Source organism: Hyaena hyaena, unplaced genomic scaffold (assembly GCF_003009895.1).
Source record: "Hyaena hyaena isolate Hyena2069 unplaced genomic scaffold, ASM300989v1 scaffold_101, whole genome shotgun sequence".
Lineage (NCBI taxonomy): Eukaryota > Metazoa > Chordata > Mammalia > Carnivora > Hyaenidae > Hyaena > Hyaena hyaena.
The window spans coordinates 3,392,151-3,410,248 of NW_024080733.1; the positions used below are offsets into that span (position 1 = coordinate 3,392,151).

Genomic DNA, 18,098 nt, shown 5'->3' on the forward strand with positions numbered 1-18,098 from the left:
GTTCTTTATGTTTTAGATATTAGCCCCTTATGACATATATATCTTGTAAATGTTTTTTCCCATTCTCTAGGTTGGGAAATTCTATAAAATTTCAGTTTATTGAATGTTTCCTTTACTGCCTAGAAGCTCTTTAGTTTGATGTGTTTATTTTTATGTGTTTATGTTTATTTTAGCTTTCGTTGCCTGTGAAGTTGGTGTCTTATCCAAGCCAACACTGCTAAGACCAAAGTCAAGAATTTTCCCCCCCTGTTTTCTTTCAGGAGTTTTACAACATCAGATAAGTCTCTTTTTCTTATGATTTCATTTGTCTTTGATACATTTCAAGATAATTTTTGTGACTGGTGTAAGAGAGGAGTCCAGTTTCATTGTTTTACATGTGCATATCCAGCTTTCCTAACGCCACTGATTGAAGAGACTATCATTTTCCTCACTATATGTTCTTGGTGCCCTTGTCAAAAATTAGTTAACCACATATGCATGAGTTTATGTCTGAATTCTCTATTCTGTTCCACTGGTCTATATGCTTGATTTTATGCCAGTACCACACTGTTTTGATTCCTATACCTTTGTATCATAGATTGTAATCAGGAAGTGTGATGCTTCCAGATTTATTCTTCATTCTCAAGACTGCTTTTGGTATTTGGAGTCTCTTATGGTTCCACACAAATTTCAGAATGGTTTTACTATTTCTGTAAACAAACAAAAAAAAGCCATTGGACTTTTTCTAGGAATTGTACTGGATCTATAGATTGCCTTGCATAGTATAAACTTTTTTTTTAACAGTATCTATCCTTCCAATCTAAGAATATTAAGTATCTTTCCAATGAGCTGTGTCTTCTTCAATCTCTTTTTCAAAAAAGTTTTTATTTAAATTTTAGTTAACATACAGTATAATGTTACTTTCAGGTGTGCAATTTAGTGATTCAACACTTAAATTACAAGTACACTCCTGAATCCTCATTACCAATTTAACCCATTCCCCCCACCCTCTTCCCCTCTGGTAACCATTAGTTTGCTCTCTATAGCTAAGAGTGTGTGCTTGGTTTGCCTCTTTCTCTTTCTCCCCCCATGATCATTTGTTTCTTAAATTCCACATATGAGTGGAATTATATGGTATTTGCCTTTTTCTGACTTATTTCACTTGCAATAGTCCTCTTTAGTTCCATACATGTCCTTTTTTCGCAAGATTTCATTCTTTTCTATGGCTGAGTAATATTCTAGTGTGTGTGTGTGTGTGTGTGTGTGTGTGTGTGTGTGTGTGTATACATTGGGTTGTTTCCATTTGGCTACTGTAGATAAAGCTGCTATAAACACTGGGGTGCATGTATCCCAAGGAATTAATATTTTTTGTATTCTTTGGGTAAATACCTAGTAGTGCAATTGCTGGATCTTCATCAATGCCTTTCATCAATGTCTTGCAGTTTGCAGTGCACAGGTCTTTTACCTCCTTGGTTAAATTTATTCCTAAGTATTTTATTGTTCTTAACGGTACTATAAATGGGATTGCTTTCTTAATTTCTCTTTCAGATAATTTGTTGGTGTATAGAAACACAGATGATTTCTGCATGCTGGTTTTGTATCCTGCAACTTTACTTAATTTATTAGTTCTAACAGATTTCGGTAGAGTCTTTAGGGTATTCTGCATGTAAGACCATGTCATCTAAAGAGACAATTTGCTCTTTCCTTTTTGATTTGGATGCCTTTTATTTCTCCGTCTTGCCTAATTGCTCTATGACTTCCAGTACTATGTTAAACAGAACACAGTGGTAAGAGTAGGCATCCTGTCTTGTTCCTGATCTTAGAGGATAAGTTTTCTGTGTTTCACCACGAAGTATGAGGTTAGCTGTGGGCTTTTCAATATTTTACTATGTTGAGAAACATTCCAACTAAAGCCTAATTTGTTCAGATATTTTTTTATCATAAAAGAATGTTCAATTTTGTCAAATCCATTTTCTGTATGTACTGAGATGATATATTTATTCTTCATTATATCAATGATTTATGTACGCTGAATGATGCTTGCACACCAGTGATGAGTATCATTAAATCTTGGTGTATGATCCTCATAATGTGTTCTAGAATTTGGCAGTAGTATTTTGGTGATTTTTGCATCTATGTCTATCATGGTATTGGCCTGTAATTTTCTCTTCTCTTAACATTCTTGTCTTGGATCATGGTATTTTGGTAATGCTGACCTTGTAAAATGAGTTAGGAAAAGTTCTTTCCTCTTCAATATTCTAGAAGAGTTTGAGAAGGATTGGTAACAATTTTTTAAATGTTTGGTAGAATTCACCTGTGAAACATCTCATCCTGGACATTTATACATTGGGACTTATCATCATCATCATCTAATCTCCTTCCTCATTATTGGTCTCTTCCATTTTTCTATTACTTCATGATTGAATCACGGTGAATTACATGTTTCTATGCATCTATCCATTTCTTCTAAGTTATCTAATTTTTTGGCATAAAATTGTTCCTAGTAGTCTTGTACGGTCCTTTGTATTTCTGTGGTATCAGTTATATTGTCTCCTCCCTCATTTATGATTCTTTTAATTCCAATCATCTCTTTTTCCCTGGTAAGTGCAGCTAAGTGTTTGTCAATTTTGTTTTTCTACTCAAAAAACCAACTCAGTTTATCTTTTCTATCATCTTTCTAGAGTCTATTTCATTTATTTCTGCTCTAATTTTTATTATTTTCTTTTGCTTTGTTCATTTTCTACTTCCTTGAAATACAAAGTTGGGTTGCTTGAGACCTTTCTCTTTTCTTAATATAAGTATTTATCACTATAAATCTCCCTTTTAGAAATGTTTTTGCTAGATGCAATAATTTTTGGTATGTTTGTTTCCATTTTCATTCATCTTGAGATTTTTAATTTCCCTTTCAATTTCTTCTTTTGGCCCAGCTTTTTTTTTTCATAGGTGTGCTGTTAACATATTTGTGAATTTTCCAGCTTTCCTATTATTCACTTTTACATCATACCATATGGTCAGAAAAGACAATACTTGATAAAATTTCACTCTTATTAAATTTTTTAAGACTTGTTTGTAACCTAACATATAATCTATCCTGAAGAATGTTCCATGTTCCATTCTTGAGAAGAATGTATATTGTTATTGTTGGCTGGAATGCTCTGTATTGTGTATATGTCTATTAGGTCCATTTGGTCTAAGTATAGTTCAAGTCCATTATTTCCATATTATATTTCTATATGGATGATTTATCCATTGTTGAAAGCAGGACACTGAAATCCTTCACTATTGCATTGCTGTCTATTTTTGTCTTCAGATCTATAAACTGTTTAATATATCTAGGTGTTCCAATATCAGGTGCCTATATTTTTTCAATGTTTAAATTTATTTTTGAGACAGAGAGAGATAGAACATGAGTGTGGGAGGGCCATAGAGAGAGGGAGATACAGAATCCAAAGCAGGATCCAGGCTCTGAGCTGTCAGCAGAGCCTGACGCAGGGCTCAAACTCATCAACTGTTAGATCATGACCAGAGCTGAAGTCTGACACTCAACCAACTGAGCCACCCAGGTGCCCCTATTGGGTGCCTATAAATTTACAATTGTACAAACTCTCAATGAATTGATTCCTTTATCATTATGTAATGACCTTCTTTATCTCTTGCTGCAGCTTTTCACTTAAAGTCTATTTTGTCTAATATAAGTGTAGCTACTCCAACTGCTTTTGGTTTCTATTTGCATAGACTATTTTCCCATCCCTTTAGTTTTGGGCTATGAGTGCTCTTATAAGCACCATATACTTGGACTATTTTTTTAAAAATTTCATTGAGGGGCGCCTGGGTGGCTTAGTCGGTTAAGCGTCCGACTTTCGCTCAGGTCATGATCTCGCGGTTCGTCGGTTCGGGCCCTGCGTCGGGCTCTGTGCTGACTGCCAGCTCAGAGCCTGGAGACTGTTTCAGAGTCTGTGACTCCCTCTATCTCTGATCCTCCCCTGCTCACGCTGTCTCTCTCTCCTAGAAATAAATAAAAATATTTAAAAATAAATAAATAAATAAAAATTTCATTGAGCCCCCTATGTCTTTTAGTGGAGAATTTAAGTCATTTACATCATTGACAGGTCTTTTAATCTATGTGCTAGAGTTCACTATTACAGTATTTAGAGTACTTTGAATTTAACTATATATTTACCTTTATCATTGAATTTTATACTTTCATACATTTTCATGTTACTAATTAGCATCCTTTCATTTCAGCTTGAAGAACTCCCTTTAGCATTTCTTGTAAGGAAGGTCTAATGATGATAAACTACCCCAGCTTTTATTTGTTTGGGAAAGACTATTATTTCTCCTTCATTTCTAAAATTTGTGGTTGGCAGTTCTGAAGTATTCTTGGTTGATTGTGTTTTTCTCTGAGCACATGGAAGGCCTGTTGGGCCTTCTGCTGGAAGTCTGCTGACAGCCTTGTCAGGATTCCCTTGTAGGTGGTTAGTCTTTTTTCTCTTGCTGCTTTTAATCTTTGGATTAAATCATTTTGGGGACACTTGAGCTTCATGTTCTTGGATGACCATAACTCTCCCTAGTTCTGGAAAGTTTTTAGCCATTATTTCTTTAATGTTTCTTCAAGTTTTCTCTTCCTTTTAGTCTCCTTTCTCATTCTCGGACTCCCATAACGTGAATATTGTTTCAACTGATGTTGTCCTATAATTCACATACACTTTCTTCATTCTTTTTCAATTAAAAATTTTTTCCCATTGATTTGATAATATTGTGACCTGTCTTCACATTCATAGATTATTTCTTCTACCTGATTGAGCCTGTTGTTGAAGCTCTCTACTGAATTTTTCATTTCATTCAATTATATTCTTAAGCTCCAAAATGTATTTATTCTTTTTTTATTAAAAAAATTTTTTTAATGTTTATTTACTTTTGAGAGAGAGACAGAGAGACAGAGCATGAGCAGAGAGGGAGGGAGACACAGAATCCGAAGAAGGCTCTAGGCTCTGAGCTGTCAGCACAGAGCCTGATGCACAGCTCAAACTCACAAACCATGAGATCATGACCTGAGCCAAAGTCAGACGCTCCACTGACGGAGCCACCCAGGTGCCCCTATTTCTTATGATTCCTCATTTTGTTCATGCATTGTTGTCCTGAGTTTGTTTATTGTTTTCTTGAATCATGCTGAGCTTCCTTCAAATAATTATTTAGAATTTTCAGGTAACTTGTAGGTTTCTACTTCTTTTCCACCAGTTATTAGAAAATTATTCCTGAATAATTATTTATTCCTGATAATGTCATGCTTGGTTTTTTTTCCTATTTCTGATGGCTTTTGCATTGGTATCTATGTATTTGAAGCAGTCACCTCAATATCTTTCAGCAATGTTTTGTAGTTTGTCATATATAGTTTTTATTATCATGAGGTAGTTTCCTTCTATTTATTCTTAGTTTGTTGAGTGTTTTCATTAATAAAGGCTGTTTTGGTCAAATGCTTTCTCTGAACAATTGAGATAATCATGCAGTTTTGCTCTTCATTCTTTTAATGTGGTGTATTACATTCATTATTTTCATGTGTTGACCCAATTCTTGCATCCCAAGAATAAATCCCACTTGGTCCTGCTGAATAATCTTTTCCTGCTGAATCAGGCTGCTGGCATTTTGTTGAGAATTTCTGCATCTGTAGAAACCAGGTACATTGTTCTGTACTCTTCTTGTAGTTAACTCTGTCTGGCTTTGGTATCAGGGCAACACTGTCTTAATATAAGTCTGGAAGCGTTCTTTCCTCTTTAACTTTTTGGAAAGTTTTGAGTAGAATTGTTGTTACTTCTATAAATGTTTGGTAGTATTCTCCAGTAAAACCATCTGGTCCTGGGCTTTTCTAGTTAGGAGGTTACTGTTTCAGCCTTCTTAATAGTTACAAGTATATACAGACTGTATGATTCAGTGGTATTTTGTCTGTTTTTAGGAACTTATCCACTTATTCTACATTATCCAATTGCTGGAATATACTTCTTCACAGTTGTCTCTTGTAATACATTTATTTCTGTGGCATGTCATAATGTCTCTCTTACACTTCCGAGTTTGACTCTTCTTTTCCTAGTTGATCTAGCTAAGGGTTTGTCAGTGTTTTTAAATCTTTTCAAAAATCAATTGTTAGTTTAGTTTCTCTGAATTTTTTTATAGTTTTTCTATTTATTTATTTAATTTGTTACTATTCTAATCTTTATTATTTTCCCTTTCTTCTGCTAACTTTTGATTTAGTTCAGTCTTCTAGTTCCTTGAGGTGTAAAGTTAGGTTGTTGACTTGAGATCTTTCTTCTTGTTTACTGTGTTTACCAGCATCAATGTCCTTCTTTGTACTGTTTTTCCTATATGCCATAAATTTTGGTATTGTCACTTTGATTTTCTCAAGACATTTCTAATCACCCTTGTGATTTTTTCCTTCATCCATTGACTAACAGTATACTGTTTAATGTATTTGAAAGTTTTTCTTCTGCTGTTGATTTCTAGTTCCATTCCAATGTGTTCTGAAAAGATACTTAGCATGATTTCAATCTTTTTAAATTTGTTAAGACTTATTTTGGCCTACATATGGTCTATCCTGGAGAATGATCTATGTGTGCTTGAGAATAATGCATATTCTGCTATTACTGGATTAAGTGTTCTGTATATGTCTGTTCAGTTGGTGTTAAGTCCTGTTTCATATACTGACCTTCAGGTTGGTTTTCCTATCCATTACTCAAAGTGGAGTATTAAAGTCTCCTACTATTATTGAGTCCCTTCAACAATGTTTGCTTCATATATTTGGGAGCTCTAATGTTAGGTAAACTGACCCTTTTATCATTATATAATGTCCTTCATCTCTTATGACACTTTTTGACTTAAAGCCCATTTTGTTTGATAAAAGTTATGAATTCTTGCTCATTTGGTTACCATTTACATGGAGTATCTTTTTCCATCCTTTCACTTTTAGTACACATATGTCTTTAGATCTGAAGTCTCTTGTAGATAGTATATAGCTGGATCTTGGTTTTGTTTTGTTTTAATCCACTGAGCCAAACTAAGTCTTTTGACTAGGGAGTTTCACCATTTACATGTGAAGTAATCACTGATAGGAAAAAAAAAAAAACAACAACCTCACTGCTGCCATTTTTTTTACTGTTGTTTATAAATTCTTGCAGTATTTTGTCCTTCTTTTCCTCTCTTCCTGCCTTCTTTTGTGTTTTGTTGACTTTTTGTGTGTGTGGCGACATGTTTTGCTTCCTTTCTCATTTTCTTTTGCACATCTTCTACACATATTTTCACGTGGTTACCATGGGGGTTACATAAGACTTCTAATTATAGTAATCTAATTTAAACTAATAAAAACTTAACTTCAACTACATACAAAAATTTTATTCCTTTACATTTCCAACCTACTTTATTTTACTCATATCACAAATTACATCTATTTATAATGTATATCCATTAACATAGATTCAGTTATTTCTCATGCTCTGTCTTTTCAATTTTATATTAGAATTAAAAATGATTAGGGTGCCTGGGTGGCTGAGTCAGTTAAGTGCCCAACTTCGGCGCAGGTCATGATCTCATGGTCCATAAATTTGAGCCCCACATAGGCTCTGCGCTGACAGCTCGAAGCCTGGAGCCTGCTTCAGATTCTGTGTCTCGCTCTCTCTCTGCCCCTCCCCTGCTCACACTCTGTCTCTCTCCCAGAAATAAATAAATATTAAATATTTTTTAACGATTTATGAACCAACAAAACACTACAGGATTCTATATTTGTCTTTACTAGAGTACTTTTTATTTTCATATGATTTTTTGCTGTTTAACATCCTTTTGCTTCAGTTTAAAGACTCCCTTTAGCATTTTTTGTAAAGTCTTGTAGTGATTAACTCCCTCAGCTGCTGTTTTTCCAGAAAAGTCTTAATTTTGCCTTAATTTTTGAAGGGCAGTTTTGATGAATACAGTATTCTTGGTTGGCAGTTGTATTTCTTTCAACAAATTGAATACATCATCTGACTCCCTCTGGCCTACAAGGTTGCTAAGAATTCTGCTGATAATCTTATAGAAGCTCCTTTATATAGGAGAAGTAACTTTTCTCTTGCTTTTTTCAAGATTCTGCCTTTATAATCTTGACAGTGTGATTATAATGTGTCTTGGTGTGGATCTCTGGAATTATTCCAGTTGGACTTGATGAAGTGTCTTCAATTTGCACTCCATTTCCTTCCTCAAATTTGGGAAGTTTTCAGCCATGATTATTTCAAATAAGCTCACTGCTCCCTTCTGGAACTTGCATAATACATATATTGATCCGTTTGATGGTATACTTAAGCTTAAATCCCTTAAGCTTTTTCACTTTTCTTTTTTTTTTTTTTTTTTTTTTTGTTTTTTTTTTTTTTTTTTCAAATGAACCATCTTCAAGTATACCAATTCCCTAGAATTTTTTTAATTCTTTTTCACGGTTTACAGCTCTCTGTTGATACATTCATTTTGTTCATGCACTGTTTTTCTGATTTTATTTACTTGTCTGTGTCCTCTTTTAGCTGACTGAGCATCTTCTAGAGTTGTTTTGAATTCTTTGTCAGGTAATTCATAGGTCTCTATTTCTTTAAGATCAGTTTCTAGAGATTAATTTTGTTCCTTTGAGAGGCCAATGTTTTGTTTCTTTTTATGCCTTGTGATCATTTGTTGAGATTTGAATATTTAGAGAAACAGCCACTTCTCCCAGTCTTTACAGACTGACTTTGTACAAGGAAAGACCTTCTCCAATCAGACAGGCCAGCAATTCAGCAAGCCCCTCAAATCTTTTCTGGGGATGTATCTTCTCTGGGACTATGTGTGTAATTTCCAAGTGAAAGAGGTTTGCCCCTGTTCTCAAAACCCTATAATCTGTTGCTCACCCTGATTTCTTTACGCAGTACTGCAGTCTCTCCAGTGCTTGCTTTGTTCTTGGCAGCCTCTAATCTCACATGTAAAGTAAACTACTGTTTCATTCAGCACTCTAAGTCAGGAGACAGAGAAACCAGTCCCTCAAGCCGCCCTTGAAAAACCAGAACACTGGGCACAGGTTTCACTCTTCTCTTTTCCCTCAAGGGAGAAGCTAAGACTTGGGATCACACCATGCTGTGCCAGGGAGGGGAAAGGGTGAAGGGGGGCAAATGCAATGAACTTTCTTACCCGCTTCAAAGCAGCTCTTCTTGGCTTTGTGTATGTCTGGGGGACTGCAACCACTTAAATGGTTTCTGGAATTCTCACAAAGGCAATCTGATCTATATGTTGTTCTTAAGTCCGTGTCTCCATGGCAGAATGAGGTCCTGGTGCTTTCTATTCCACCATCTTGCTGACATTACTCCCAAACTATCCTTAACTTTTGCCATCCAAAACGATGCTGCATTTAGGTGTGCCAAGTTGAATAAAGTTATTACTTCCTGGACTACAATGTAAATGCTATAGTTACATTTTCAACTCCCGTTCAGCAGATTAATGTAATTAATTGTGAACATATGGCAATGTGTGCTCCTCTAAAGCAAGCGTCATCTTTTTGTTATCCCTACTGTCAAGCACGGTATCTAACACATAGTAAGTATTGTGTAAAAACTGCTTAATGTTCTAATATGAGTTACAACTACTTGCCCAGAGGAAAAAAGGTCAGTTTCATTGCTAAGAACCTTTTCCTTTTTATTTTTTTTTATTTTTTAATTTTTTTTAAAATTTTTTTATGTTTTATTTATTTCTAGGAGAGAGAGAGACAGCGTGAGCAGGGGAGAGTCAGAGAGAGAGGGAGTCACAGACCAAAAGAGGCTCCAGGCTCTGAGCTGGCAGTCAGCACAGAGCCCGACGCGGGGCTCGAACCCACGAACCGTGAGATCATGACCTAAGCGAAAGTCGGACGCTTAACCAACTAAGCCACCCAGGCGCCCCTACCTTTTTCTTTTTAAAAGCCATTAATGATCCATACATATCCACCCAGATTCTGCTTGCTTATCTGGAGGTAATACCAAGGCTCTACTATAACACTGATCCTTAGTTTTTTAAAAACTAAGTTTGTTTTAATTAGCTAAAGTCCATATTTTATTGAGATTTCCTTAGTTTTTGCCTAATGTGCTTTTTCTGTTTCCGGATACCACATCGCATTTAGTTATCATGTCTCCTTAGGCTCCTCTTGGGTTAGAAAGTTTCTTAAACTTCCCATGTTTTTTAATGACCTTGACAGTTCTGAAGAGTATTGGCCAGATTTTGTAGAATGCCTCTCAACTGGGATTTTTCTGATGCTATTCTCATGATTGTATTTAGGTTATGTTTAGGGGGGGAAAACTACAGAGGTAATGGGCAATTCCCATCATATCATATCATATCATATCATATCATATCATATCATATCATATATCATATCAAGGGTACATCCTATTATCATGAGTTATCACTGTTGATTTTAGTTTTGATCAACTAGCTGAGGTAGTGTTTGGTTTCTCCAGTGTAAAATGTACTCTTTTCCCCTCCTTTCTATATTTACAGTTTGGAGGAAAGTCATTATGTGCAGGACATTATCTTTCTAAAGAGATTTAGCCTGTGATTTCATAGCATGTTCCACATTCTAGTTTGCTTGATTTTTCACAGTGTCATTTAGTTTGCTCTTTTATCCTTGCATTTCCTGTAAATCTCAATTATACGATTGATGCTATGTACATCACATCAGATGGTGTGTGATGTCAGACTGACCCATATTAGCAATCATTTGGTTAGGATGATAATGATAGAGCTCTTCACTGTAAACATACATTTTTTTTCTCCTTTGCAATTAGCAAGAACTCTATGGTGTATACTTCGGTATCTTGTTCTTTGTCCATGGACATCTGTGCTACAAGAAAATAATACACAAAGGTGATGTCCTTAAAGTTCCTCTCACTCACAGCAATTAATTATCTATCTTCTCATTCAACAAACGTCTCCTGAAGGTCTGCTAAGTTCTAGGCAGTGCTTAGCTGCTATAACTTCTAGAGGGGAAAGATGGGCTCTGTCCTTCAGCAGCACATCCCAGTGCTACAGAGTGCTATAAGAGTTTCAATAAAGTCTTCTCAGTTTACACTGGTGATAAGCACAAGGTGCTTTCTTTGGTGATTTTCATGTAATTGTTCACCATACTTGGCTCATATATTCAAGATTTTCAATAGCAAATGTTGAAACAGAGTTTTTAATTTAAACTTTATTTAACTCGATTCCTTAATCACAAAACAGTCTAGTTAATTTTTGTTGCCTCCATAGAGGGACTTGTGCAGGTACTGTAAAAACAAAAATCTCTAGAAGGCAGTATGGCTTAGAGGAATGAATGTAGACTTCAGAGCTGGAAAGGACTGAATTCAAATCTCTGTCTCCCAATTAGTAGTCATGTTATTAGCTTTGTGATCTGGCACAAATTACTTAACTTCTCTGAGCCATGGATTCCTGTACATAAGCTAGAGAAAATACCTAATTCCAAGGGTTTCTAGAATCAAACAAACAAAAATATATGAAGTGCTTAGTCGAGTTCCCAAGTTCCTGGCATGTAGTAAATATTTGATAGATACTCCTCTTGAGAAACAACACAAACTACAAAAGTATGCATATAATTGCAAATGAGGAGATAAAGGGTTAGTATCCAAAATCTATAAAGAACTTATCAAACTCAAAAAATGAATAATTCAGTGAAGAAATGGGCAAAAGATATGAATAGACACTTCTCCAAATAAGACATCCAGATGGCTAACAGACACATGAAAAGATGCTCAACATCACTCATCATCAGGGAAATGTAAATCAAAACCACAATGAGATATCACCTCACACCTGTCAGAATGGCTAAAATCAACAACTCAGGCAATGACAAGGTGTTGGGGAGGATGCGGAGAAAGAGGGTCTCTTCAGGGGCGCCTGGGTGGCTTAGTCGGTTAAGCGTCCGACTTTCGCTTAGGTCAGGATCTCGCGGTTCGTGGGTTCGAGCCCCGCATCCGGCTCTGTGCTGACTGCCAGCTCAGAGCCTGGAGCCTGTTTCAGTCTGTGACTCCCTCTCTCTCTGACCCTCCCCTGCTCACGCTGTCTCTCTCCTCCTCTCCTAGAAATAAATAAAAAAAAAAAAAAAGAAAGAGGGTCTCTTTTGTACTTCTGGTGGGAATGCAAACTGGTGCAGCCACTCTGGAAAACAGTACAGGTTCCTTCAAAAAATTAAAAACAGAACTACCCTATTACCCAGAAATTGCACTACTAGGTATCTACCCAAGGGATACAGGTGTGCTGTTTCGAAACGACACATGCACCCCAATGTTCATAGCAGCACTATCGACAACAGCTAAAGAATGGAGAGAGCCTAAATGTCCACTGACAGATGAATGGATAAAGAAGATGTGGTGTATACACACAATGGAGGATTACTCGGCAATCAGAAAGAATGAAATCTTGCCATCTGCAACTATGTGGATGGAACTGGAGGGTATTATGCTAAGTGAAACTGATCAGTCAGAGAAAGACAAGTATCATATGACCTCACTTATATGAGGAATTTAAAATGCTAAAAGAATTAATATAAGGGAAAGGAAGCCAAATTTATATAAAAACAGGAAGGGGGACAAAACATAAGAGAATCTTAAATACAGAGAACAATCAGAGGGTTGCTGAAGGGGTTGTGGGGGTGGGGGTGCTAATGGGTAAGGGGCATTAAGGAATCTAGCCCTGAAATCATTGTTGCGCTATATGCTAACCTTGACATAAATTAAACAATAAATTAATTAATTAAAAAATAAAAAATAGGGGCACCTGGGTGGCTCAGCTGATTAAGCGTCTGACTTTGCTCAGGTCATGATCTCGCTGCTAACGGGTTCAAGCCCCACCTCAGTCTCTGTGCTGACAGCTTGGAACCTGGAGCCTGCTTCGGATTCTGTTTCCCCCCACCCCCTCTGCCCCTTCCCTACTCATGCTCTCTCTCTCTCTCTTTCAAAAATAAATAAGCATTAAAAACAATTTTTTTAATAAAAAAGTATGCATATAAGACAATCAATTACTCTGACTTGGGCATTTTTCCATCAGCAATGTATCATATGAACAATACCAAAATAATATGACTCTAGCACAGGGCAAGGCTAATTCATACTTTTCATTAGCGTAAAAGACGCTGATATGTCTCCAACAAAATGTGCAAATTCCCACCCATCCCTGCACCCTGCTGGCGCTCCACACACACTCCGTATGTGTGCCTATAATTTTGGGGATGGCTAGGGGGTGGGAAGCCCACAGAACCAGTAACATATCTGACACAGAGTTAAGTTTGAAAGGCATGAAGATGGCACCAAAGACACCTTACAGGCAGAAATTTTAAAGGGGGGTCTGTGCTCTAGACAGACAGAATATACGTCACCTTTCTGCTCAGCCAGCTTCCACAGGTCCTGAGCTGCTGCCCAAGATAGTGTCATTGGATATTCCACAAGGACATGCTTGCCAGCATTAAGGAACTGCCTTTGAAAAAGAGAGAGAAAATATATTCAAGTAAGCTTCACTAAAATACCCTGCATAATAGAGAATGGAACGTTATAAATACACATACATCTCTGAGTTATGCAGGGATACAGATGAGAATCAGGGCCAGAGGCTAAGGAGGATGAACTGTACTTCCTGTTAATTTCTCCTGTGCTAGAAGAGAATGACTTTCTAGTTATGTATTAATTTGAACATGCATCCATTCACCTACTCATGATTTCAGCTAGCCGCTATTTATCAGCTACTCTGGAGGAGAAATAAAAGACATTACTATGTGAATTGCCTATTATCACGATAGCTATAAATAAAGACTACCAAACCCATGAAAGCAGCTCTGCTCGAGGCAGTCTGATTTCAGTAACTACATCAGAATTGGGTCTTGAAATAGTAGGCATTTTCCAGGTGCAACAGGCAAGATGAGAGAATTTCACTTGGGGCAGCTGATGCAGAAGCCTGGGTGTGGGAGATCTGTCCATCTACATAACAGTATGAATTTCAGCATGGCAGGAGAATGGACTCCAGGGACTAGAGGGAAACAAAGTCACGAAAGTAGCTGAAAGTCTGACTGAAGAACCTAGAACGCTACGCTCAGAAGTCTGATTTCATTGTCTCGATACTCCTAAGGTACAAACATTAATAAGATGAAAATTACAAAATTACCTTTTTAAGGAAATACACTCTGGTGCCAAAGTGGGCTAAAGGGAACCAATGAAAGGTGTTTCTTTCCACACTAGAGCTGGAGTGACAAGGAGGGGAACAGCACAGTGGCAGCTGCAATTTAAGGTAAGTACCGAAAAGGAAGTGAGACTCAGGGAGGCCACCAGGTCCTGGGTGGGGCTCCTTCCAGGCTCAGCCCCACCCAACGCTTGAAGGGCGCTAAGCTTTGCATCCGCAGGTGGGGCAGAGGAACATGTCACCCCTCTCCCTCTATGATGTCCATGCCACCACTACTGCTTTCCTCACCTCTTGGCAAAAAAAACTCATATTAAGGGAACTCTTGGAGACATTTAACAATGTTAAAAGCACAAAGGATAAAATGTTGGAAGCTGGTCCAGACTTAGAAAGGATTACGACAAAGCACAGAAAAGATGTGGGCTCCACGTCCTACCCTGAGAAAAACCAGCACTATTCAAACCACTGTCAATTAGTTTTTTAACAAGGAAAACTCTTTAATTCTTTGTTTCTATTGTAACAGCATACTAAATAAATTTTAGTTTTACATAGTTTTCATTTTCTTATACTTTTATAACCAATAGTAAGAGTTTTGACAATTTTTAAAGGCAATGGCCCCACTGTAATTTCCCCCTTTGATTATTAAGATTTCTCTGCAAGATTTCAGCTTGCCCCACCATTTTTATACTCCTGCACTACCGTGCAAGGCAAGGACTACTTACATTGAAAACCCACCTGATATAGTCCTCGTGGCTAGAGCTCTCACTGCAGATATAAGCAACCTCTACCTCTGGGCTGGAAAGAGCATCTTCCAAAGAAATCTGCTGGACTTCATCAATGTTCCCGAGCTCTCGTCTATTTAAGAATAACAGAAATGCAACCCAAAAGTATACAGAATATCAAATAAATAAATGAGCACATTTACATTTATATATATTTTTTATATTTATATTTATATATCCTTCTCCTCTCCTCCCAACAATGCCCTGATAATTAGCTTTTGGAAATAAAAAATTAATTTCCTATGCCCCATTTCTAGGACATTTTCCAACATGGAGAAAAACAGCCTCAGGGTTTAAGTCAAGAGACCTGGCACTGAGTGCCAACACTACTGCTAACAGCCGACATGAGGTGGCCATCTTTGAATTATTTCATCTCTAAAATGAAAACAACTGATCTCTTTTGATCTCATGAGAAGTGGTCTCTATGATCACAGCCAGCTCCAAGCCTTTGGCCAAACACTGACTACACCAGACTTCGCTCACAGTCTAAGAGAGGAAGGGAGACACGCATGGATGTAGCAACATCACAACACTGACACGAGAAATGCTGTGTTGTGGGTACAGGTGGATCCTTCAAGGAAGGCAAAGAGCATCCAGTTTAGGGTTTCAGAGGAGGCTTCCGGGGAAGATGTGACAACACAGCAGGTAGGTCACAGGGACTGGGGAGCAGTGTGAGAATGGCAGGCGTGTAAAGCAGGGGTATGAGCCGGCCATCTTCCCACTTGACTCGGGCAGCATAGGAGTTTCCACTCTACCAGTCATGGCAGCCAGCTAGCAGAGGACTGGGGCTTATGGGACAAGGAGAGGCCCCACTTTGGCCTTGAACCCCAGTGTTGTGTTCAACCCAGCTTCAGTTAAGGGTGCAATGGGAGTTACAGTGTTGGCTAATAATAATTTTGACCTCCCATTTGTGTACAACTCCCTTACAATCTTCCTGAGAGGAGAAGATTGTCCTAGGGCAGACTGCTAGCACTTCTAGGTCTCTCTAGTGTCCCAAAGTTCACTTTACAGCCTTAAAAGAAAAGCCAGGTTTGAGACCGGTAAACTTGAGGAAAGTAGGTCCCATGAATTAAGATATGAAAAATGTCTGCAGGGACCGTCACAGGAGTTAAATCATTCTATTTATTTTATTTCTCTAAAGCACTAGAAAACAGGGAGGTGCCTAAGTTGCTTACCACTCCCTCTACTCAGCCAGGAGAGTGCCTACATCTTGTTCACAATTGACACTCATAAATGACATTATTTGGTATTAGTTCGGTGAATGGTGTGTATGAGGAAGTGGTAAGTGGTGGAGGAAGATGCTGAGCGTATATGGGTCAGGGAAGAAGAAACATGGTGGAAGTTTGGTTGTGACTGAGTTAAAGGAGATAAATGAAACCTTAAAGAAAAGCGAGGCTCAAAATTATCAAAGGGAAAAGAATACATGTTGCTTAGGTGAAGGGCTTTGGAATCAAATAGACCTGCATGCAAATCCAGGTCTTAGACTTTCCAGCTATGTGTCCATAGGCAAATTACTTAATCTCTCTGTGGCTCAGTTTCTTTATCTGTAAAGTGGAGTTGAAAATGGTATCTGTGTCAAATAGCTGGTAAGGGGGGCACCTGGGTGGCTCAGTCAGTTAAGCATCCGACTTCGGCTCAGGTCATGATTCACGGTTCGTGGGTTCGAGCCCCACGCCGGGCTCTGTGCTGACAGCTCAGAGCCTGGGGCCTGCTTCAGATTCTGTATCTCCCTCTCTCTCTGACTCTCCCCTGCTCATGCTGTGTGTGTGTGTCTCTCTCTCTCAGAAATAAATAAAACATTTAAAAAAATAGCTAGTAAGGCTTATAAAACCCAGAGCCACCACATGGATGGCCATCATGAGAACTGACATAATGATGAACTGGTGCACACCTAACGCCTTCTTTTAGCTAATCCACCATGTGTTCACTGTGCCCCTTCTGTAACTACCAGGCCCTGCTCTCATCTTCTCTGCCTTTGTCTTCACAGTCCCATCAAGGCTTACATCCCAGCCGCAGGCCCAGCACTCCAGCCCCCAGAGCAGTCTGAACTTGAGATCTTGTGGGGCTGACCCTGAGCACAGCTCTCTGGAATGACCTCAGAGCTGGCTTTCTCTCTCCTGGATCTGGAGAGTCTCTACGTCCCAAGCCCTAATCCATTCTCACTGCTCTTTCCATGAATTACAAGGCACGAGGCAAATGCCAGCCACCTGGACACGAAGCCAATCAGGTTCAGGTACGCCGAGGAAGCATGTGGATTCCGCAAGTCCCTGATCCGCACTGAGCCGGCTCTGCCAACACCAACCACCACCACTCCGAACTTTCTTTCAGGCTGAAACACAAGGAACCAAGGTAGGATTTAAAAATAGTCCGTGCATCTAGAGAGAGCAGCAAAACAGAGACATGTGAGCAGGACCGGTCAGCGTCTAGACAAGGAAGGAAAGGAGCCAACCCAGAACACACCGGAAGCTGCAGGATACAAGGGGGGAATAAGACACTCCCTGAAATGAGAGCTTGGAAAGAAGTCAGCTCCACCCAAGACCTATTTCTACGGGAGTTCTGTGTCATCCACGGAGAAGGCTCCTCACATTTGGTTCTCTACTTGGCCACCTTTCCGAAGAGGAGATTTTCCTCTTTAAGCTGTACCTCCCTGAATCCTTCCTCCAGTGGACATACAAATCTGATACAGCTGGGACTCATTCCGAGGCCACAGTGGCTTAGTGAGATGCTGGCACACAGGACACAGGGAAAACCACGAGCCATCACCTTGTACAGAGTCCATACTATGCGGTCTGCATTGCAACCAACTTTGTTCCTACCGTCCTGTGGTAGCTTACCTATTACTCAGGTACACTGCGAGGGGCTGTGTGTAAATAGCATCAGAATGAAAAATCACGTCAATTCTTTAAAGTTATAGAGTCACTTAATAGAATTCAAACTGATAAAAATTACGTACACATCCCTTACACCCAGTTCTCCCTGGATGCCTCTGAGGACAGAAATGGGAATGTCAGCTCGGATTCACCTGTCACCTGACATATCCGAGTATCGCTATTTCCCAATGATTCTGCCCCTTCCTGGGTAAACTGCTCTAGTGTTGTTCGAGGATTTCTTGGCCTCCACCTGATGCCGCACTAAATCACCAACTGCTCTCACTCCTAATCTCACCCTTTCCAT

At 38.6% G+C, this 18,098-nt stretch overlaps 1 protein-coding gene across 1 annotated transcript in view; it reads right to left on the reverse strand.

Moving 5' to 3' along the window:
• BLVRA (biliverdin reductase A) overlaps positions 1 to 18,098 on the reverse strand; it is a 59,968-nt gene that overhangs the window by 11,778 nt on the left and 30,092 nt on the right. Inside the window, exons 3-5 of the mRNA XM_039235712.1 lie at positions 17,132 to 17,253; positions 14,878 to 14,997; positions 13,352 to 13,449 (exon numbers count right to left, since the gene is read on the reverse strand). Of these exons, the coding sequence (XP_039091643.1) occupies positions 13,352 to 13,449; positions 14,878 to 14,997; positions 17,132 to 17,253 (340 nt within the window). The remainder of the gene's footprint in view (positions 1 to 13,351; positions 13,450 to 14,877; positions 14,998 to 17,131; positions 17,254 to 18,098) is intronic.